A 23440-nucleotide genomic window follows, 5' to 3' on the forward strand; every position below is an offset into this window, starting at 1 on the left:
GAATAAGAAGCACTACAAAAAGCCAATATGTATAATACAATTAATCTTTTAGAAGAACACAAAAGGAGAGAGGGTTTGATTATTGAGCACATATGTATATAGTTAATTATAAGTTAAATCTCCAACAAGGATTTCTTTTTTAAAAAAAGAAATTGGGTTATTAATTAATTGATGTGGAGACTTTTGTTGTTTTACCTAACTAATACAAAATTTCTCTCCCCTAATCATTTCTTTAATGCCTGGTTTTGGAATTATGTTTTTGGGAAGGAGCAATGGGTTGACTGTAAGCAAGATTAAAAAGTATATAATAGGCCAAGAAATTAAATTGACTTAATTGAAACGGGTCAATTAAGATTGGTAACGTCAGAAAAGAAGACTATTTGTATGAGTCAATTATGATAATATATGATCTAGACTTTGGTGTTACCTATAAATGTATAGATATATATAATAAAATTACAAAGCAAGTAACTTAAACCTTCTAACCTATACACTATATGAAATGATTGAAACCCTAAAGAAAAAGAAAAGCTAGCTAAAATGAATGGAATGGTTACTACTATACATATATTTATTTATTTTTCTCTCTACTCAATTTCTTATCTTCCCCTTTCATCTAATACTTTATCATTATTTTTTATATTATAAAACTAAAGTAAAACTTGAGAGCAAAGTGATATATGAGAGAGAGAAATAGAGGGTGTTCTTAGTTTCTTGCTTTTAATGATGATGATAAAAATTAATAGAGGAAAAAACTGGAGGAGTAGGTCCAACCCATCTTTCAACTCCATTTTATCCATGGAGTTTTATTGAAATATGCAAATACTTAAAAATGACCTAAACATTTTGTTATTATTTAGGGTTTCGAAATGCCATTTTGTGATCATTTTTCATGAAAAGAGAAGTTAAAAAAATCTTGCTTTGAAGAATACGTTTCCATGGATGCTTGAAAAATATGCATCAAGCTATAGGAAAACCCCATTATTGTGATAGAGATGAAGATCATATAAATGTATGTATATATATAATTAAATATTGTGAAGAATAATATTGAAAAAAGTGACAACACATAGGGTTGTTAAAAAAGGCAACAGACAAGAATGACCCATCTTTTCTAATCAATGTCTTCAAAACCAAGAATTTTTTTCTTCTTTTAAAAAATGGAATTATATATATAGATAAACTGGAGGAGGTCCTAATAAATTAAACCAATTAATTAAATTAGGTACTAAAGAGAAGAAGTCATCTTTAATTAATTGTGTTTAGTTTAGTGAATGAAACCCCACTTTATCAGGGTTTAAAAGAGTTGATCAGTTGAATTAAATAAGGAATTGGAGTATACACTTATGTACTTGACTACGTAAAGAAATTAGGTTAAAGGTTCACAAGAAATCAAATATTTAATTAACTTTTCTTTATAGTTTTTTTCTTTTATATATCCACGTGCTAGCTTACCCAACTCTAAAACATTTTGATGTCAAGATAATTAATTTATATATAAGTAATCACTATGAATCCAACATATAACCTCTTAATATTTTTATGTATAGATTGAGAATTTAAATGAATCAATTCTGATATAGGCTGATGCAAATTTACATTATTAAAAAAGAAATTTAAATTTAATGTTACACAAACGTCTACAGCTTTCTATTGTTTATATTTTGATTGCACTTTTGAATTATTGATAATTAAGTTTGTTCGTTAGAGAGAGAGAGTTGCCGACAAGGATTAGATGAACCCATCGACTCACAGAATTCCATATGTTTTTACCTCTCTAATGCTTCTTCATTTTTATTTTTTTTTCTTTCTTTTTTCAATAGAACAAAAACAAATCAAGAATGGTAACCTTTTAATAAGTTCCTTTTACATATTTTATTTCATTAAATTCCACTCCAAATTCAGATAGATAATTCTTTTCATTTTAACGATGATTGCAAGTTCGTCATCTAATAAATTATTACTTGAATGATAGTACAACAATCGTACACATAAAAATTATTGTCGAACTTCTAACTTCTAGAATGATAGGTTATGTCGTTGTAGTCAAGTTCACTTTAAATTTAAGAAAATTGTTGTATGCATTTAATAAATTATAAAAGTTGTGTAGTATGAGCTGGTTAGAAAAGAATGTATTATGTGTTTTTGAGAAAGGGAATCGGATCTTCATTATTATTGAAATCTAGAATTTTTTTTGTTAGTAAAATTTGTCCATATTTTGTTAGTAAGATTTTTTTCCTTTTATTTGCAATTAATGAGTGTTTCTCTTAACATTGTTTCTTTTTTTTTTCTTTCAATTTGTGGAAATTTAATTGAAGGTAAAAATTACAACAAATTTATTTAAGTTTAAAATCCAATTTGATAAAATTGATGATCTAGAAGTAGAATATAGTTTTAGTGGAAATGTCACCTCTTTCAACTTTTTTTAATAATTACTGTATTTTATTCGATAAAAAAATAGAAAATTTGTTATGAATAAAAAAATAATGAAACTATTTATCCTATATAGTAAAAAAATCTCTAGAAAGTTGGATAATTTGGTGTTATATTTTATAAATAGTATAAATAGTTTCAATAATTTGTTATTTTTGAAAAAGATGGTAAAAAATTATTATTAATATTTAACCAATATTAATTTTAAAAAACAAGGAGGAAATTTAACCTTAAGAACTAAATTTGATTTTCTGATGTACCTAGATTGAAATCAAATAATATAAATAGGAAACTAGTATTTTAACATTTTCTTATTTTGTTTGATTTGATTGTTCTTTCTTTCTTCCTTTTTTTTTTTCCGAGAAGTTAGTTTGATTTTATTTATATATTTAATCGTCTTTTCTTATTTGATCTGTTGATTGACGACAGACTGCAATTTAAAAAGCATTTAGAAGCCTTCCATTTTAGACAAATGCCTTCGTCTAACCTTTTTTACTTTCAAGGAATGAAATTTCATTACGAATCCTTATATTATCAAATTATTCATATTGTGTTAAAGCAATTGGTATTAAGTAAGAGGGAGCATATGTTTCTTCGATGTCAAAATAGTAGTAATTGTTATAATTACAACAAGTATACTTGTTAAGATTAAATAAAATAACAATCTTCAAACTTACGTGGTGGAAGAGATTTGACAGTTCTATATATTATAAACTCCGTTAAAATAAATAAATACATTAACTTCTTTGGCTGAGGAAACTCTCCTATGAAACCAACATTTTCGTCTTTATCCATTTAGGTTAAGCATATTTTTATTTTGTTTGTCAAAATGTTTCTTTCTCATTCTCATTTTGTTTCATTCTCTAAGCTGCATCCTCTACATTATTACTTATTACTTCCCCCTATCACTAAAAACATACCATAAATGACATTGCTAAATATGAGACGTAGAAACAATACATCCAATGATAAAGACCAAGAAACCCTCTTAAATTATATAATCAGCTGCTTGCTTTTTATATTTTCGTCATTACACTTTCATAAAAAACTATAAAAATAACAATAGTTGATTTGTATGAGACGTTCATTCATTTTTTAGCCTGTGGGAAGATTAAATATTCAATTTTAATTTAAAGAATATACATGACGTTGTGTCTCTTTTTATCTCTCTAAACTTCGTTTAATTGTAGGAGAGTTTTTAATACCTATCTTTATTACTAGGTAAATCATGTTTGAATTGAATTAATTAATTGAATAATTTAAAGATAAGTTTGAAGAATTAATTTAATAAATTATGTAATCGTGCAGATTTTAATATATATCACGAATTATGGTTAAAATCAAGAACTAAGTAAAGTTAATAAAAGGAGAGGTGAGGGATAGGAAGCTTTTATTAGGGGAAAAAAATACAAAATGGAACTATAAATAAATAAGAAAGAAAGATATGGAGAAGGAAAAATGAAAGTAAAAGTAAATATAAGTAATTTATGTGGGCATGCGCTGTGCACGTGTCCGATGGTGGCATAATGACACGTGATCCACGGCACTTTTCCACCATTCTTAGGGGGCCGACCATGTCTGACTCATGTTTGGCTATTTTGTCGTTTTCTACACCTCACGACTACGTCATCTTGACGTCACGTGTAATTCCGCTCCTCCTTTTTTTAACTTATTTTTTGTTTAATAATAATATTTATCTCCACTCATACGTTCTTGTGGTGGAGAAACAAAACGACGTGTCTAAAATTATCGTAGAAAATGTAATTATAAGATGGTAACAAAGTTAATAACTCATCCAGAACTTGGTTAACCAAGTTAAAAACAATATTTTTAATGTACTTCTACCACCCAGATAATAATAGACTTCTAATAAAGCTTGAATTCCCAAACTCTCACATTTTTTCATTTTTTAAGGATGAATCCCTAATTTTGTAGTTAAACTGTGAAGTTTTTTTTCTTTCAATCTTTTGAAAATAGTTTGTGATATATATTGCCCCAAATTTACTGTACTAAGTTTATAAACTCCACAAACGCACATATGTTATCAAACTGGATGATAAAATTAACTTATTATATTATAATGACCATTAAACTCCTGACAAATATATAAACGTTTGGATTTATTTGTAATAACTTCTAAAATGAAAATCTTTTGCTAATAACTTATTTTTAGAAATATTTTTAAGGATTTATATTATAGTTAAAAAATATTAAGTTAAGTAAGGTAATCTTGAATGAGGTAGATGCGAGAAAGTTAGTGTGTATGTATATAATAATTTAGAAACAGAAGCTTTTAATCAATACATTTGTAAGTAAATGGTAATTTAGTAATAAGAGTTAAATAGGAGTATATATATAGTTGATGTTGAAGGGTGGTAAAAAACGAGGAAAGTGGGGGATAAATAACAAAAAGAGGGAAATGAATTTGAGGAAAGCTAAAGGATGGATGCTTAAAAGGGAAAAAAGGACAAAGAAGAAAATCCAAAAGAAAAGGAGTGGAGGGATTTGACCCTAATTCCCACCTATCCCAATCAACGATGTAAACACAAAGCTATGCCTTAGCCTTACAATGGCGTATCATCTTCTTACTCTTCATTCTTCAAAATTCAAACTCTTTTAACTTAATCATGGCACCACACGCTTCTCAAATTTCAAATTTGTCTTTGATGTTTGATGCTTAATGGTGGCGGGTCAAATAGTCTAATACTTGTTTATTTAATTTTAACAAATATTTTATAATTTGTGTTATACTAAATTTAGATACAAGTTAAAGAGTGAGATGTCTTTATTGAAAAATTGTAAATAATATAAATATGTGAGGAAGATGTAAATATGGATGTGTTATGTTGTTAGTGTGAAATGTTTGCATGATTAAGGGAAGAGGTGAAGGGGAAGAAGCGCAGTCGGAGGCGGAGGCGGAGGCGGAGAGTGTTCGTGTAAGCTACGCGAAATGATTTGAAAATAGAAACATAGGACTCTCTCTGACTATGGAGTCTTTGGGCCTTTGACTTTTACCCTTAACAAGAAATCGGCCCCACATGTCTCGCACGCTCCATTACCGTGTGGGTCCTCTCTCTCTCTCTCTCTTTTTTTTAATTAATGTATTTATTTATCTATTTATTATTATTATTATCATTTCCCCTTCTTCTTTTTATTTCCTTTTTCCCATTTTTCTAATCCATTTATTTATATTATACATATATATAATCTCAAATCATAATTCTATTCATCATTTATTTATTTACAAGTCACTGTCTTTGACCATTCCATCTTTTCTTTTAATTCACCTCCCTTTCATTCACTTCTATTTCCTCTTTTCTAATTTTTGCTTTATTTTAATTTTGACTTATCTATGATTTTGTCCAATTTCATACATTGCCTTTTCTACTTAATCCTTTCTGATTATAATTCATTTTCCACCACAACAAATATGTGGGTCAAAATATGAATTAAATATATATCTTCATTTGTATATATGTTCAAGTTCATCATACATATTTTTTCTTTTTTCATTTACACATGACAATAAATTTGTCTTTTGTATTGCAGTTAATGGAATGTTTCTGTGAAGATATAGATATAGTATAAAGTTTATTTATATTTATAGAATTAAATAATAAAAATTTTGAAGCTCCACCAACATATAACAAAAGTTAAATTAAACTAATACCAAAAACGATAAAAACAATTTTTTTTTTTTAAAAAAAAACTAACCTCAATAATTATATATTACATTAAGTAAGTAATATATAATTTCAGTATTCTAATAATTTAATATATTTATTTACAACTTTAACTAGGTTAGTAGAGGATAATTCAATAGATCAATTTCATGTAATTGTGTTAGTGTTCGAATTAGAAAATAGTTAGAAGGTAAGTGAAAAAAGAAAAGAAAGAAAAGAAAAGAGAAAATGTGGTGTGGGTTTAGTCAAGATTAGGAGGAGGAAAAAAAAGGGAGTTTGCTATTGGGTAAGTGGAGTGTAATGGAAATGAAAATATATGATTGATTCACTTAACCAATTCTTTTTCTACACGTGAGTTGATTTCTTTATTTAAACATTTGATGACTCTGCCTAAGCCTACTTTCAAGTTTCAACCCCTTCCATTATTTGGGTCAATCATCCAACCGACCTAACTTCTCCAAGTTTTTTTTTTCTTTCTTTTTTTTTCGTTTACTTCATAATATTTAGACCCCAAAAGTCAACCCTTCTTTTTCTTTTCTTAAAGAAAAAACTGAATTAACTTTCTTTTTCCCACCTCTCACATTTAGTCATTTTTCGAGACCATGTCTCCATTTTCTTTTTATCAATGGATCAACCCATAGTAGTTGTAGTCAAATTAGCTTAACAATACAGTCAAGTAAAATAAATAGTATAACAAAGAAACTGCCTGGGGTTAAAGTTCAATTATTCAGTTAATATTTTAAATTAAAACCAAATTTTTTTTTCCACTAAGTGTCTTTTGTAGATATGATTTATACATACGGGTTAATACTGTACGTACTGGGTATGATTGTTTTTAAACACGGTGAAGTGTTCTCTAAACCCCTAAGAAAGTTTATGGTTATTGATCTGTAAATAACTTCAGTTATTTTTTATAAAAAAAAAAAAGTAAATGTTCAAGGACTCGAGAGAATTCATAAATTGTGTGTTAATATATTTTCAAAATTGTTCCTAGAGATTTGCAATTTATACACGGTTTGATATAAGATACAAAAACTTTAAATTTTTGAAAGTTTGTAAGTAGTCAAAAACACTTCTAAGGTGTTAAAAAATAAATTTATTAGAGAATAAAACACCTTTATGACAAAAATAAAATCATAACAATAATCAAATTGAAAGCAGGAGAATAATTTGAAATTTTAATGATTACATTTGATATTATCATGTATACCATAGCATGCAATTCATTCTTAGTCAATAATCATTGAAAGTGGGTTTATAGGGTATAGTATCAGGTGATTTTTGTTATGTATGGAATTTTGAAGAAAAAAAATGTTGTTGTATATAAATATAGTCTACACAAACTTATTATATATGTATCATTAAAGAAACATAGACAAAAATGTTCCCATACCTTTATCTTTAAATTTATTTACTTCTGCTATAATGTTCATTCATAAAAACAGTGAATTAAAAAAAAGGCTAAACTAATTATTATATTATCCATTATTATTATAGGAGTTTCTTTTCCATAAAGGCTGAATAATTTCTTTTAACAACCATTAAAAGATACTCAACCTAAAGTGTAAATAGTATAAAGATCACTGTAAGATTATAATTCATATTGTCTAGTTTGGCCTTGGTAAAAGATGACTACATTTATAAGCTTTAGTCTACATATTCTTTGATTATATGTCAATGGTCTTTAAACCATGTACTTCTTATAGTATATATTTTTGGCTAAATATTCTACCACTTTAATAGATATATAAAATATTCTCAATTAGATCGTTCAAAAATTTTAAAATATTCTTTAAAATAACTCATAGTTTACTATATTTAATATCTCATTAACATATTAGACAAAATGACCATAACACATGTTTATTATATAGTACTTTAGTGATGTATCTAAATGTTAATTCAAGTACACCAACGAAAAAAGAATCAAAGGGTGAATCAATTTTCTCTTACACGATTTTAAGAAATGAAACAATTACATGGTTAAAAGATTTTAATCGATCGAGAATATGTTTGTTTTAGTTTTTTCTCTCAAAATAAATTTAAAAAAAAAAAACAAAATTTATTGAATGAATAGGGAGCTTTCAATTTTGAATTAAATGTGTGAAGGACAATAGAATTTGTGGTGGTTCGTACACATACAATAAACTAAACACAATAATAAATTTTAAAAATGGATTAATCATGTAAGATAAAGGATTATGTCCGCAATTTTGGCGCCCTTAATATGAGAAAAAGGAAAAGGAAAAATATAGACCGTTGGATGGAAAAGAGAGAGCACATCATTTGGTCTAAAAGCATGAGACCGTTAGATTAAGCACCTCAGCTTCTTCACCATCATTGTCAACCCTACACCCTTTATTCTCAAGGAACAATATACAATTTTTGTACCAAATTACTAAAATATTAAAAAATAAAAAAGGTGGGAGAAGAAGAAGAAAGGGAAAGTAGGAGAAAGAAAATTGAATATATATATATATATTTTTTTTTTCTTTTTGTTCCTCTCGTCCTATCCATCAATCTATCCTCGAAACGTCAACCCGATTCCGGTTTTAAATTTGTTTAAAGCTTAAAACTTTAAACACAATTTTTTTTTAACTGCCCGCTCTCTCTCTTTGATATTTAAAGGCAGCGACTTCTAAAGATAGTGCTAAATTTTAGAATATGGCAGAAGATTTTCAAGCTCCTGTTTGCGGCGATAATTGGTGGAACTCTTCCCGGAGTATGTTGGTCGCCGTCGGTGGGTTGTCCCCTTGTTCCGTTGGTATCGCCGACTTATCTTGGCCACCACAACCGCCCTCTGCGGCCACTGATTCCGTCAACAACAATTCATCCATGCTTTTTCAAGATTATTCCACTTTTCAAATGATGGGTTTTGCTCTTTCTTCTTCTACCACTTCCGAACATTGGAATCAATCTCAAGATTTGCTGTAAGTAATTGACAATAATAATAATAAGAGATTCGATTTTTATTGATTTTGATTTTTTAGTTTTAATTTATTTCTAATTAATATATATAACTTTTTTGGTTGAAGTAATTCGAATGGAATTCCAACGAATTTCTCAAGTGAAAATGGATTGAAGCAAGGAAATGATGGAGATGATTATTTAAATTGTTCGTCCACAAATACAACAAATTGTCAAGGCGGTTTATTTCCTGTTGAGTCAAGTTTATATGGATACTCTTCTCCTTCAACGAAGTTGCTTCAAACTAACTTATATGAGGATGATAATTCTGATCCTCATTCTCTCTTCAATTCTACACCTTCCATTACCACAAATTCCACTACCTTCCCCACAAATATTAATCCTCCTAATCACTTATCTTTATCTTCAACCCCTAATTTTTCTTCTAATTACCTTGTTAAACCCTCACTTCCAAACCCACAACCTCACTTGCAATTCACAAACAATACTCCTTTTTGGAATGCATCTTCTTCAAATTCCATTCCTCAGGGTATTGCTTCCTTGCTTGAAGATAAAAATAACCCTAAATCCCAAAATAATACACTTGCTTTCAAGGTAATTTTTTTTTTTATTAATTTATATATTTTGTTTCTGTTTTGTTTTCTTTTGTTCTTTTTTACTTATTGGGTTGTTTTTTTTAGTCTGTGAATGAAGATGGTCAAGATCAAGTGAAGAAAGGCGATAAAAATAGTGCAATAACGACTGAACCAACCGTGTTTAAAAGGCCTCGGATTGAAACTCCTTCACCATTGCCAACATTTAAGGTGAGATAAGATCTTGAATTTTATGTGTTTTAAAATTTATTTTTTTTGTGTTTGGCAATGTGTATTATTGTTATTATTTGTGAGCCCTTCAATATTGTAGAGTAGCTAGGGTTTTTATTATTATTAAAAGAAAAGGAAAAAGAATGTTTGAAGAATCTTGATAAATATAAAAAGGACAAAAACTAATGGTTTTGCTATCAGGTGCGGAAAGAGAAGCTAGGGGACCGAGTCACTGCCCTTCAACAACTGGTTTCACCGTTTGGAAAGGTGAATTCTTGGATTTTCAATGTTTCATCCTTTTTGGACATATATATAAATGGTTAAATTGAAGCTTATATGATTAGAAAAAACAAAGTTAGAATTTAGTTGTTATAATAATACGATAAAATCTTATAAGAAGCTATTATGATTTGATCAAAGTTTAATTCCTATGATAAAATCTATTTAACCCATGTGATGAGCTTTTAAAAGCTTTTTTAAAAATAAGTAAATGTATTTTTGGAAGAATTTTCCTTTTAACCCGTTTCATCAAATTTTCACATCATAATTTATTATTTTTTGAAAACTTCAGTCAAATTGTAGAGAACTAATTAGCAATTTAACTAAAAGAAAAAGGAGTAACTTTACTTTTCATTAATAATAATGCTTTTTGTGATCTATTCTTACCCAGACCGATACAGCCTCCGTTCTACACGAAGCCATTGAGTACATAAAGTTCCTCCACGATCAAGTCAGTGTATGTTCCATTATATTTATATATATTTACAACATTAATTCCCTCAGAAAAAAAAGAAAAACCCAAATTAATTAAGTAATTCATTGATTAAGACTATCGATTTGGTTGTAATTTTCAGGTCTTAAGCACACCATATATGAAAAGCAACAATGGAATAACACCCGTCCAACACCAACAGGTAAAAACTATTAAAATTTCTTCAAAATCCCAAAAGGAAAAGGAAAAAAAGTTTGCAGCTTTAACATTTAGTCGTTGAATTTCAGGTATCTGAAAAGGCAAACCATGATAGCCCAAAACAAGATCTGAAAAGCAGAGGCCTTTGCTTGGTGCCAATTTCAAGCACATTCCCAGTGACAAATGCAACCACCACAGATTTCTGGACACCGACGTTCGGCGGAACGTTCCGGTGAAGCAAGTCGAAAAAAATGCAGGGAGTAGGAAGAAGTTATATAGAGAGAGAAATATTAACTATATATGATTTAAATTGGTGTAATAAAAAAGAAAAAAAAAATAGAGATTGTGGTAGTGTAGTAGCCTAGTATTGAGAAGAACAGGAACAAGTGCTAAATTCAGGTAAAGTACTCAACCAAATTGGAGTAATTAAGGGCAGCGAGGAAATGGTTGATGATAGCTGGATTTAGCAGATGGGGTTTTTAATTATAATATAAAGTTGGCCCTTTTGTTCCTGTTCCTTTTTTTTCCTTTTTTTAATTTCTAATATGTAATATCCTGTGGAACTTCATCAAAGTCTATATTATCAATTTTATTTTTGAAATTATTTGTTTGTCAAATATTTTTAATTAGATTTTGAATCATAATATGTATACCTAGGGAAACGAGAAGCGTAAGTCGTGGAGTTTGTGTTTGGGTTTGTTTGGATGGAATAAAAATAAGTTTTTTTTTCTTATAATAATAATAATTTTGGAATTTATGGGAATGTGATGGATAGGTAGTGGGAAGCTCAGAAAGAGGGCGGCCCACTTCGTGTTTGTGCTTTTGATTTTAGGGTTTCTGAAGGGCATGCGCGCGTGCTGGGATCAACCCTACAAAGGGCCATTTACGAGTTTTATGCATCAGGCAAAAAAATACGTATTTTCTGTCAATTTGTTCCATAATCATTCTTTTATGTCACAAACTTCTGTTATATTTTCCGATCAGATGGATCTCCTAAGTATTACTTTCCGAACCTAATATCGTACTTTCTGGATTATACATGTTTTCAATGTATTTACATTTGTTTGATATTGTAAGATGATCATATTTTGGAGTTAACGTTGGCATCTTTTTCTTTGTTGTTTAAGCATGTACGTACATCAATGGTTAATGGATGTACTCAAGTTTTTGTTATGTTATTATTGTTGATATAGAGATGAGGAGAAGTGTATTTGTTATGGTAACTAACTTGAGTACTGGTAGTGTTTCTTAAATGGGAATTAAGATGCTATTACTTTTTAAAAATTTATTTTTATGGAATAATATGATAGAAAAGAGAATATGTGTATGTTCAAGAAAAAGGAAAAAACAAGAAGGAATATATTTCTTGTACAGTTGATGTGTTATGTTGTTTTAACTACTTCCATATAGATTATAGTTTTATCACATCATCTTAGATTTGTGATTGATAGTTTATACATGTCACAAATCATCGTAGTGATTATCGGTTCGATGATAACAACTTTTATAAATAAAGTGTTCTTAATAGTATATCTTTTTATAAAATAAATTATATTATATAAAAAAAATATGACACATCTTAATTATGGTAGTCTACACCACATAATCCTAACAAGTATTAAATCATATCAAGATTATAATTGTGTAAAATGATATAGAGTGATTTATAACGCATAACTAAAACACAAAGTGTTCTTAACATGTTAACAATAAAAGAAATAAAATTGTGTAGTTCAAGTATCTTCAACCTTGTTTGGGAAAAACCCTAAAACAACTATGTATATATATGATTTCAAAAAATGGTTTTACTTTCTAGTTTTTGAAATGGTTCTGCTAGCCTAGGACATTTCTATTGTGAGGATTTTACTTCGTTGTGTTTTTAAAAGTTTTCAATTTTATTCATTTAATTTTCACAACGAATTGTTTTTATTAAACTGAAGTAATTTAAAGATATAGTGGATATATATATATATATAATCTAGCATAGTTTTTAAAAACATTTTTAATCCTAAAGTAAATTTTAAATTTAAAAAATGCAAAAAGAAAAAATAATACAGTAATTTTTTTATTTTGATGAACTAAACTATTAACTACCACTAGATCCTTTTTTCAAAAAAAAAAAATTATTAACCACCCAAATTCTCTCATTACATGTGGCATAGCCTATCAATTTTTCTCTTCCCTTATTTGGCATTTTTAATATAGCATTTAACATGTACATTCCACACATATTATAATAAACAAATCTTATGTTCTTATATTCTTATAAAACGTAAAAAGAAAAAAAAAACACACACACACACACAACGAAGAAACCCAATCAATGATTCAAACATGAAGGAATTAAAGCAAATAGAAGCTGATTTAAGAAGACTATATGTTGACAGCTGCTAGCTAATTAATCTCTCTTTCTTAAAATTTAATAATAGTTTTGATTATAAAAAGAACGAGGAAGCTTGTTTGTGATGTTAAAATGAATAAAATTGATTTGTTTCTTTCAACAGAACCAATCATAAAAAAGAGAAAAAAGGTGAGTTCTTTTAATTTGTTGCTTTTTTGACATGCAAGCAAAACTAGAATTAAGAACATTAACATTAGTAAGAAGCTTAACGTGGAAGAACCATTTTGACAACTGACCAATCATGTGGGAAAGTGCTTTTCCTACTTAATATATATGTTATATTATTTTTTATACCATGCCTTATAACAGAATCCGGATCAGTACTTTGCCTTTGCTTCTCTCTAAGATGAAGAATTTTTCACTTTCTTTTCTCTTCTTTTTTTGAGTAATGGTATATATGGTTTGTGAAAATTAGAAAAGAAAAATATAATAATTGATTGATACTGAAAAAGGAAAAGGTAGGGTTTGTGAGGCATCTGGGTTATGAATGATGTTTAATAAAATCAAAAGCACATATCCCCCATCCATTTCACACCTATATTACACCTTTTTCTTTTTCTTTTTCTGCCCTAACTTTTCAATTTTCAATTTCTTTTCTCTTTTTTCTTTTTTCTTGTTTTGGATGGGTTAAAGAGAGAAAAAGAAGAATGAATTTGTTCAACTTCTGTTTGAAGTTTTAATTAAATATCTGAAAATAAATTGGATTTTTTTTTTGGGGGGGGGGGGGGTGGGATGAAAAAGTGTAATTTCTTTTCGTAACTTTGAATCCGATTTTGTATGGCATTCAGGAATCAAAATACAGCGTTTGGCCAAATACTCTCTTTTTAGAAACTTTTATGTTGCTGCTTTCTTTTTTTCTTCTTATTTTATTATTGGCCTCATCCATTCCCCCATCATATTTTTATCTTCCTTTTCCATCAGTTTACACTATCTATTTCTAAAATAACATTTTGGTTACGTATAATTTTAGTGTCTGTACTTCAACTTTTAGAATTTATCTTAAATTTAGTTTAGACTGTGTTTAAGAGTTTTCTACCTCATACAGCTCAACCCTCACATATTTCTTTAGAAAAAATTACCGTATCTAATCTTTTATATAACTGGAAGTGTCCAATGTTTAGATTTACAATGAAACTTAGAAGTTGCACACTAAGGAACAAAAGGAGGAATCTCCCTGAAGAGAAGTTTGCATTCTGATTATTAGCTAGTTGGTGGACAATAGCTTGCCAGTTGGAAAAAGATAACTAATGATTCGCAATAATACTAAGACCGAGACATGACCTAGGACGATCCTATGTCAGGCAACATTAGAGAATTTTCTACAATATTGGTTGAATGTCTTCTAAGTTAATGTTTATCAAAATTGGTTAGATAATAGTAATTAATTTCATATAAGAATATAAAATATAACGTGGGTATATTTCCAAAATTTAGTAAAAATGTCTACATGTACTTTTTATAATATATAAAAGGTATCAACTGAGTTTAATATTAGTTAAAAATATGGAGACTAAAATTGAATAAATATGACAATGGTCAATGATATTTTAACATTCTATATATATATTCTCTTCCAACATCTAAAAACCAAAACTATAAGTGTAGTACGGCAATGTTTCTTTCTTTTTCTTTTTGTTTTTTGGTTAAGATCATTGTGTGTGGTCTTGAACCTACAACCTTAACAGATTGGCATTTGATTGAAGTTAAACCCATTTGGATGGACCAGTTTGATGATATATAGACAGAATCTGTATATCCAATAATATTGTACTAACTAACAATCTGTATATCCAAACAATGAAACAACAACTTCACATTGGATGAAATTTTATTGTAGCTGTGTTTCTGTTGGCCCATATGTTTTCATTCTCTTTAGTCATACAACTTCATTTTTCATTTCCCCCAACTTTCTTGTCCTAATTATAAGTTAACCTATCCCTACATGCCAGCTGGTTTCTTTCTAACCAAGTGATTCACATAAAAATGTTGTACTTCCTTTCTCATTACATATTATTTCACTCAAATAGTCTCGTACCAATATAACATTCGTTATTGATAAATTTACTGTGATGTACACAAAGATTAAGGGTTAAAAATACATGCCCAACAGATAACTTTGATAGATAATAATGTTTGGTAGCAGTGTGAGCTTCAATACATACACAAATCAAAAGATAAAACACAGGACATAGCAAATTCTTCAACAAAGAACAGCTATATATATTGTATATTATATTAATATATATAATGGCAGGGAGAACAAATAATAAGTATAGAAAACAATCAGTTTCCCTTGAGCTTCTTTGCAATGCCTGCAAAGTACTTCCCCTGGTGGAAAGCTTGCTGCAGTTCAAGTTCAGAAGGTTGTCTGGAGCCATCACCGGCTAAAGTTCCAGCACCGTAAGGGCTCCCGCCCTTGATGTTCTCCATCTCGAACATTCCAGCTCCGAATGAATATCCAATTGGAACAAACAGCATGCCATGATGAACTAGCTGAGTTATGGCCGTTAAGCTGCAATATATAATACAAAATTTTTAAAATCGAGTTTTCATTTTGAAATGTTTGAACTCTAAATTATTTAAAAAAGAGACTCACGGAGTAGTCTCCTGTCCACCTCCTTGAGAAGCAGTGCTATAGAAAATGCCTGCTGGCTTTCCTGCAAGTGATTGTGTTCTCCATAAACTTCCTGTTGCATCCATGAATGCTTTGAATTGAGCGCACATCATTCCGAATCTTGTAGGGAATCCAAATAGTAAACCGTCAGCTTCAGCGAGTTCACTTGGCGTAATGATCGGTGCTTCACCCTTTGGTGGTGCTTGCATCTTTTCAAGAACCTCGCTTGGTAACGTTTCAGGCACCTGTTCAAATATGGTACATACTCATTCAGAGGGACTCAAATACCAAAACCAGTTAGAAAATGTATTCAGAATTGTCAATGATTAATTTGCGTGAACCTGAAAAAGCACATTCAACTATAGATTGTCTAGTTTGTTTGTATTTAGTTTGAACAAGGCATCTCAACTAAAAATGAAGGATGCAAGAGTGATAAAACAGGAAAGTAACTCTTAATCAGCAAAACAAAGACGTTTGTTGGTCATTGTCAAGTTCAATGTGAACAGATTTCAGATCTTAATCGAACACGTAAAGAAATGAACGGTTACAATCACAATAAGACTCGCACCTGCCATAATTTGACTTCCACTCCCTCCACAGAAGCAACTCCTTTTTGAATTTCCTCTGCCAGTCTCAAGACATGTCCATAAGTGGAATAGTATCTGCACAACATACTCATCATTTCCAAAACACCTTACTACATCCATTGATTGACCACCAAAGTTTTTCTCATACATATATGGCATGACGACCAACCGTATCATAGACAACTATAGTTGGTCATAATTTCTCAAACTCGTAGCTGTTCTTCATTGGAATCAACATGTATGGTGTTTTTTGGACAAGTGATGTCAAAATAAAGAGAAGAAACTTTTGCACGACAAAACCGAATTCACGACAACGACACACTAAAAAAACCAAAAGGAAGAAGTTCTCAAGGGAGTTGCATCCTTTTATCTAGAAGAATAAGGTAGAAATATGACTGGTAATTAAAATGGAGACAAGACAATTTTGCTTTCATTGAGGCCAAAACAACAGTATATGCATTGACATCACACAAGTTAAGCAATGAAAACTTAGTGGAAGTTTCAATAGTTATGGATCAAAAAACAAGTAATAGAAAAGAGAAGTGGAAGTCCTAAAGCAGGGTCCACAAAATTAGCCAAAAGTTGTTGCATGATTTCCACAGGTTAGGTTAGGTTTCTTAGTCACTTCAGTTTTCATGACAGTCTAGTTCACATATGACAGCTAAATTCCCCCATTAGTTTGTCAAACAAAGATCCCATTTCTAGAAGTAACCTAATAATAGGTAAAGAAAACCATAAAACTTACACGTGGTAATTAAAATCTACTTTGACTCTGAACTCTTGGGACAAAATTTGAGGGTGTCATTCAAAATTTACTGACGTTTGGTGGAGCAACCAAATATTGAAAAAGATATCCAATTAATGTCCTAAAATCATGGATGCTATTCATCTCATTGTTCATGCAGATCATTAAGAAATTTTAACATAGTAAAATACACCAAGAATAAGTTCATAACATAAAACAAAGCTAGAGTTTGATGGATTTTCAATCGGAAAAAATTAAAACCAGAAAAAGAAATCAGAGTAATCCCTAACAGAATCATACCAAAACAGAGTCAACAAGCTCCAAGTTCCCAGGACATCTCTTGATCATTAAAAAACAGAACCTTTGTCAACTGGAGTTGATAATCATTCATGACAACGCTTATTGTTTGAATAAAAAAGAAAGCTCCAAAATTGCAGAAAAAATATCGAAATAAATTTGGGTTTATAATTGCCATAAAAGTTGACTACAAAACAGAGAATTATAATCCAAAGAAAAAACTGATAAATTGGAAGGGATTGAGAGAAGATTACACAATGTAAACTTTGGTGGCCATTGGTAGATTCTCTGAGTTTCTGTCTGTATGTCTTCTTCTTCTTCTTCTTCTTGTTCTCTCTAATTTGAGTGGGTGAGCGAAATGTTTGACAGTATTGACATTAAGGGGGACCCCAATTTATAGTGCTCTACAAGCTGTGTTCTACAAAAATGTTATTTGATTTTTTTTAATAGCATAATTAATGGGGTCTAACCCCAATTTTGGTGGGGTTTCGTTAGTAATAATGTTGAATTATGGGACGGTTGATGTCCACTCCACTCCTTCCACCATCATTGTTTTCATTGATTAAAACTTCATTCTTCTTCCTATCGGAAGCTCTCCCTTCTTCATCAGGTGAAATATTCAATCTGATTCACTATTGATGGAAGTAAAATTCATCCATTCAATGAATGAAATCATTTTCTAAAAGAGTGATAAAAGAACCAACTTTCTTCATATGCTTTTCTCACAGTTTTGCACTTCTTGCTGTCCATAGTCCCTTACTTGAAATTCAAGATATCTTGGGAAAGGGGGATTAAAAAAGAATGAGTAAAATAAGATTGTGATTTGGGTTTGGTTTAAGTTGATAAGCTTTATAATAAAGGTTTTAGGTAAGTGATTAAAGGGGGTCCCATGACATCAATTGTTAGGTGAAATTAAGTTTAATGGAAAGTGTTTGTAAAATTGTAATGTAGAGAGGGTTAAGAGAGAATTGATAGCCTTTGTCTTGAAGCGTGCGTTTTTTGTCTTTGTTAATCCATTCCACTCCCTTCATTTTCATCCCATTTACGCTTTGATAATAACATCATTACCAAATACAAATTCCCTGCCCTTCTTGGCTCCTGAAATTGGGTCACTAATTGCTTCAAACAAGCTTGATATAATTATGTCCAATCTGATGTGAAATCAGTGTAATGTTTGAACTTTGTTATGAGTAGATTTATCAAGGCCAAGATCGAGAGTTTAGAGAGATAAGAGGCTTATAGACAGAGATAAGGATTCACATAGACAGACTGAGGCCGACAACAAGGACATCCAACCAATAGACCTCCATCGCTTCAATTACAAGATCCATGATGGAGCTTAACCTGAGCTCAGATGACCCATGAATCAACCCAATGAGAGCTTAAAAAGCCATGCGATAGCCTAGTGTGAGTTCAGGTTCAGAGGAGTCAAAAATAGAAATGGAAATAAAGAAAGAGATTGGGGTTTGTGGTGAGGTCCACCAATGTGGAATGGAGCATTGCTTGTCAATAGGGAAAGACCATACCACTTCTCGGATTTTTCTTTCTACCTTTTTGTAGAGGATTAGAATGGGTGAAGTCAAGAAGAAGTTGAATGGATTTTGAATCTGTTTCTGCTACAATTTTTATACTTTTTTTTCCCCCTCTTTTGCATCTAAGGAAAGATGGAGAGGAAAATCAGAATGGTGGTAGTGTAGTATGTATGATGATAGTAAAGCATATTTTGGCCTCAAAACTTTAGCACATGCACTGCTTTGGTCAAAATGGATCATTTGTGGGTCCACTCACTCATCTTCTCTATATCTTTTTTCATATTTCATCCAAATTAAAATTTATTTCCCAGACCATTTTTTTTTTTTTTATGTTATGACTATTGACAATATTGTAATTTTCACATCCTTCACAATTGTATTCATCTATTCAGTTATTTTTATAGTCAGAAGCTTCTTTTAGCTTAAAAAACCCAGAAAACTATTAAGTAGATAACCCCAGTTGAGGCAACCATCGAAAATAAGTATTAAGGATGAGTTAAGAGCGCATTTCGATTTTAGTTCAACATGTTGAGGTAAAGATATTTCTTAACGAGTTGAATTATGTTCAATCGGATCTTTTACGGCACAAAAGCTACACAGTCAATTGCAGTATTTTTTAATTTTTCGGATTGTTAAATACATTGGCAAAAGAGAGAGAAAGCTATTCCTTTCAGCTATAATTATAAACGAAATTTTGTCGAGGGCTTTCTTTGTTAAATGTTAGGTCCTATTATGGGCTTATAAATGGTGACCCATGTGGTATAAACTCTTTAAAAGCCCAAACAGAAAAGACAAATCCCGTAAAGCACTCTGTGCCTCTACTTTGTCTTTCAAGCAACCCACCGACAGGTACTATCTGTTTATCTTTACGGTTTAAGTATACATACCATACACATTATACATATTTATAATAAATATCAAAAGTTGTGTAATAGAGAATTTTTAAAGATCTCCACTTTTTCTAACCTTTTTGACCAATAGATTACCCAATTTGACTCTACTCTCAACCAAACATGTTATTAGTCTATAAAATAAGTTGATAAAATCCACTTTTATTATACTAATATCACACACAATCCCTAAGAAAAAAAAAGCTAATATTGAAGTGATTAAGAATGTATCACTCATAAAAGTCTATCAACGGTTTTTAAATTAAGCTTGAAGATACGAAACACATTCGAGTTCTAAATTACCACAGAGTGGGGAAGGCGACAACTTTCTCCTTTATTTGCAATAAGGAAAGGACGAGATTGGATATAAAGAATGAAGATTATAAATTTGGAAGAGAAGAACAAAGTTGGAGGGCTCCATGTTTGCAAACTCTGTTCTGTGCTCTGTGAAAATGACTAACAACATATCTTCGTCCACAGTCCTCTAATGGCCAGGAAGCCAACCAAAACCCATTCTCAATTTCTAACCACAAAACCTTCTTTCACAACCCTACCACATATTAACTTTACTGCATCAAAATATCCATTCCACCATATATTTTATTCATCCACTGTTTACAAATCATACTAATGGTTCAGAAATTCTTTGTAGAAAAATTTATCTAGCGGGTCCAAAAAAGAAAAACTCAGTTGAATAGAGTAAAACATCAAGCAAAGTGAACAGGGGAGTCCGTACAATTGGTACAGCTTCGATTGTATCCCATGTTCTAACAGAATCGAGGAAAAGTGATATGGGATTTTAATGAAATTAATTACAACTACATTTACCTAATTGAGGTTTTAAAAAAAAGCATAACAATTAATTTCATTTCATTTAACAGCCACACATGACAACCACCGCCACAAAATCGTAGGACAGGACAGGACACCACAACAATACTCGTGAATTTTTAGTTTCTTTAGAACAGCACGTAAGTTAGCTAGCTTGTTGAGTCAAAAGAAGAAACTTTCATAAATGAAAGCTGATAACAATACTAAATAATAAATTGGAAAAATTTTCTTGGTATAAACCAACCTGAAATCATGAAGATTGAAGAACACCTCCAGTGCATAATTGATTCTGTCGTTCTTTATTTCAATTTACATCATATATATATAAAAATATTCAAAAAGAAGAAAAAGAACCATGATCTTGCCAGATTCTAATATATATTTTTTTGTACAGAAACTATCCAACCAAAAAAGAAGGAAAAAAGTACAAACCTATAATCGAGAAGAAATTGGACTCACCTCGGTAAGGAGAATGAGGCATCGACATTACGCCACAGCAAAATCCATACATGAGTCATACTCACAAGACAAATCAGAATTCTTGAGACAAGCTCGAACGAATCCGATTTGATTCCTTCTTCTCACGGGGTGTTCCCTTTCAGTATATGAATCAAATTTGCAGCATTTGCTCTGATCTTTTCACTATCATCATCAATCAATGTCATACAGATTCCCAAAATGCCTTCTCTTCTTGCCTCCACGCAGAGCCGCTCGCAATGGCAGCAAAGGGAAGCCAGAGTTAGAAGAGCATATTGAACTCCTCGTGGTGATCCATTCCTCAAAACACGACTCAAAATCTCCACACATCCCTTGAACCATTGCATCTCTTCTCGACCTTCCTTGCACTTAGCCAAAACCCCCAGAACCTCCACTGCTCTATCCAACCCAGAATTTGCGATTTTAAGCAAAATGGGAACAGCCCCACATTCCACAACGCGCAAACGGTTCCCAGGGAATGAACAAATGGCGTAAAGCGCAGTTGCAGCTTCTTTCTGCTCTCTGTTGTTGCCGTTCCGTAAGAGATAAACCAGAGAACGAACTGCATAGGGATATGCCCCAATTGTAGCTTTGTTGACCTCCACAACAGCTAAGCTCGTCAGCATCGTGGCCGCTACGGCTCTGCAATCGGCGGACCTAGCTTGAAGAGCAGCGACGGTGAGACCAATAGCCCCTTCTGCAACCAAACCCACTTTGTTATCATCGTCCAAACTAAGATTAAGCAAGAGGGAGAGAGCTTTCTCTTGGAGACTGGGATCGTCAGAACCAACGCATTTAAGAACGGCCGAAACGGCACCTGACTCGGTCAATCTTCGACGCACAGCGGAATCGCGCTTTGAAACCCTGGCGAGTTGATTGAGGCAATCGAGCTTGGAATCAAGAGAGGAAGAAGGAGAGATGAGAATCGAGATTAGGGTTTGAGGCGGCGGATGAGGGAGAAATGGCTTGGAAAGGGAAACAGGGTTGAAATTTGAAATTAAGCTGCGAAGGGCATGGTTAGGTATTAGAGAAGGGTTTTGAGGAAGGGGCAATTGGGTGATAGGGCAAGTCCGGTGACCAGCGTCGAGCCAGCGTTGGATTGAGGAACGATCAAAGGTGTGGCCGGAGGAGAGTATTACAGGGTCCGACATTATCTCCAGAGAAATAGGGCACTTGAAATCATCAGGATATGGAGCCGCCATTAAAGCCCACACTTAGTATTTCTTGTGAATAAGAAATCTAACAGTGAGTTAAGGGTTTATGAGGTTTTGGCTTTGGATGCTCCAACACCATAGACTTCCATTACAGAGAAAGAGAAAGAGAAAAAGAAGAGAAGGGAAGAGTAGAGAGAGAGAAAGGAAGAGAAAGAGAAAGAGAGAGAGAGAGGCTCTCTACGCTCTTTTATCTAAATCCATCTTTCTTCTTTGATTGAAGCAACAAAGCACACACCCTTCCAATTTACCTAAACCCCACTCACCATTTCTCTTTACATATAAAATCATCATTTCTTCATACCATCAATTCATTTTTCACTTTTCTTTTTTGTTGAGACCGAAAAGGAACATCCTCCACAATAAATATACATCCCCTCAAAAAATGATGCTTAATTAGTGTCTTAATTCCCTAAACTATATTACTTTCTAATATTCCTATTATCTTAATCAGAGTATATGTGATGAATTGGTTATTATAGTCATGGTTAAGACTGTGTTTGGGTAGAAAATAATATTAATTTGATTTGTTGTAATTGGAACTTTAAACATGGATGGACATAAATCATGATAGTGTACTTCTTCAACTGAAAGTGGGTATCACAAATACACAAGGTAATGTAAATAATTCAGTGGAGAAAGAAGTGTAAATTTTAGAATGGTTGAAGGCAAAAGAAAAGAAAATATAAAAGGGTAATTTGGAGAATTGAGATTGTATGGTTGGTTGGTGGTGTGTGTTTTTGGACTTTGGTGAAAAGGAGTTGATATGAGTGAGGGAAGAAGAGACTTTCTCAATTTCATTACTTTAATCCTTGAGTTGACAATCACAAAGGTTGCGTAGCTATTATACCTTTCAGTTTTTTGAGTTTTCACACCATCTAACCAAATTTCCCATTCCAACCTTCTTAATATTTCAATTTCAATGCTTTTCTTTTTTTCATTCTGTCTAAATTTAGCTTACTTTTCCTTTTTAATTAAATATTTTCTAAAAGGAAAAATAATACTCTACTTTGCAAAGTTTGTTATAAATTAACCTTTTTAAGTATTAAATTGTTATCTTCCTAGAAATTCAAAGACTACATTAAGAAGGGAAAACAT

General features: G+C 31.2%; 3 protein-coding genes across 4 annotated transcripts; 1 reads left to right on the forward strand and 2 right to left on the reverse strand.

Annotated features, from left to right (window-relative positions):
* Positions 1–8594: 8594 nt before the first annotated feature.
* On the forward strand, positions 8595–11361 carry LOC105435958 (transcription factor bHLH112). Of its 2 annotated transcripts, none has more exons than XM_011659875.2 (7): positions 8595–9046; positions 9152–9638; positions 9725–9847; positions 10049–10114; positions 10518–10583; positions 10702–10761; positions 10847–11361. In XM_011659875.2, exons 1-7 carry the CDS (start codon positions 8781–8783, stop codon positions 10991–10993), a joined length of 1215 nt encoding a protein of 404 aa, XP_011658177.1. In that variant the 5' UTR covers positions 8595–8780; the 3' UTR covers positions 10994–11361. The 2 variants fall into 2 exon arrangements, with proteins under 2 accessions (XP_011658177.1, XP_011658178.1); XM_011659876.2 differs by having other exon boundaries at positions 10518–10577.
* A 3826-nt stretch (positions 11362–15187) lies between these two features.
* Positions 15188–17828, reverse strand: LOC101214126 (NAD(P)H dehydrogenase (quinone) FQR1). Its single transcript, XM_004134695.3, has 4 exons — positions 17656–17828; positions 16341–16434; positions 15755–16017; positions 15188–15670 (listed from the first exon to the last, which is right to left on the reverse strand). Exons 1-4 carry the CDS (start codon positions 17676–17678, stop codon positions 15442–15444), a joined length of 609 nt encoding a protein of 202 aa, XP_004134743.1. The 5' UTR covers positions 17679–17828; the 3' UTR covers positions 15188–15441.
* A 3037-nt stretch (positions 17829–20865) lies between these two features.
* Positions 20866–22663, reverse strand: LOC101213883 (U-box domain-containing protein 8). The gene has a single exon (XM_004134694.3). The coding sequence runs from the start codon at positions 22331–22333 to the stop codon at positions 21236–21238; it is 1098 nt and encodes a 365-aa protein (XP_004134742.1). The 5' UTR covers positions 22334–22663; the 3' UTR covers positions 20866–21235.
* Between the last annotated feature and the right edge of the window lie 777 nt (positions 22664–23440).

This window comes from Cucumis sativus, chromosome 6, assembly GCF_000004075.3.
Source record: "Cucumis sativus cultivar 9930 chromosome 6, Cucumber_9930_V3, whole genome shotgun sequence".
NCBI lineage: Eukaryota > Viridiplantae > Streptophyta > Magnoliopsida > Cucurbitales > Cucurbitaceae > Cucumis > Cucumis sativus.

Bases quoted from the DNA above. Each gene is read 5' to 3' on its own strand.
- LOC105435958 (XM_011659875.2), top strand. From the start codon at position 8,781: ATGGCAGAAGATTTTCAAGCTCCTGTTTGCGGCGATAATTGGTGGAAC. The intron at 10,584-10,701 runs GTATGTTCCATT...TGTAATTTTCAG, and splicing joins TCCTCCACGATCAAGTCAGT to GTCTTAAGCACACCATATAT. The intron at 10,762-10,846 runs GTAAAAACTATT...GTTGAATTTCAG, and splicing joins CACCCGTCCAACACCAACAG to GTATCTGAAAAGGCAAACCA.
- LOC101213883 (XM_004134694.3), bottom strand. From the start codon at position 22,333: ATGGCGGCTCCATATCCTGATGATTTCAAGTGCCCTATTTCTCTGGAG.
- LOC101214126 (XM_004134695.3), bottom strand. From the start codon at position 17,678: ATGGCCACCAAAGTTTACATTGT. The intron at 16,018-16,340 runs GTGCGAGTCTTA...ATATTTGAACAG, and splicing joins TGGAAGTCAAATTATGGCAG to GTGCCTGAAACGTTACCAAG. The intron at 15,671-15,754 runs GTGAGTCTCTTT...TATATATTGCAG, and splicing joins GGTGGACAGGAGACTACTCC to CTTAACGGCCATAACTCAGC.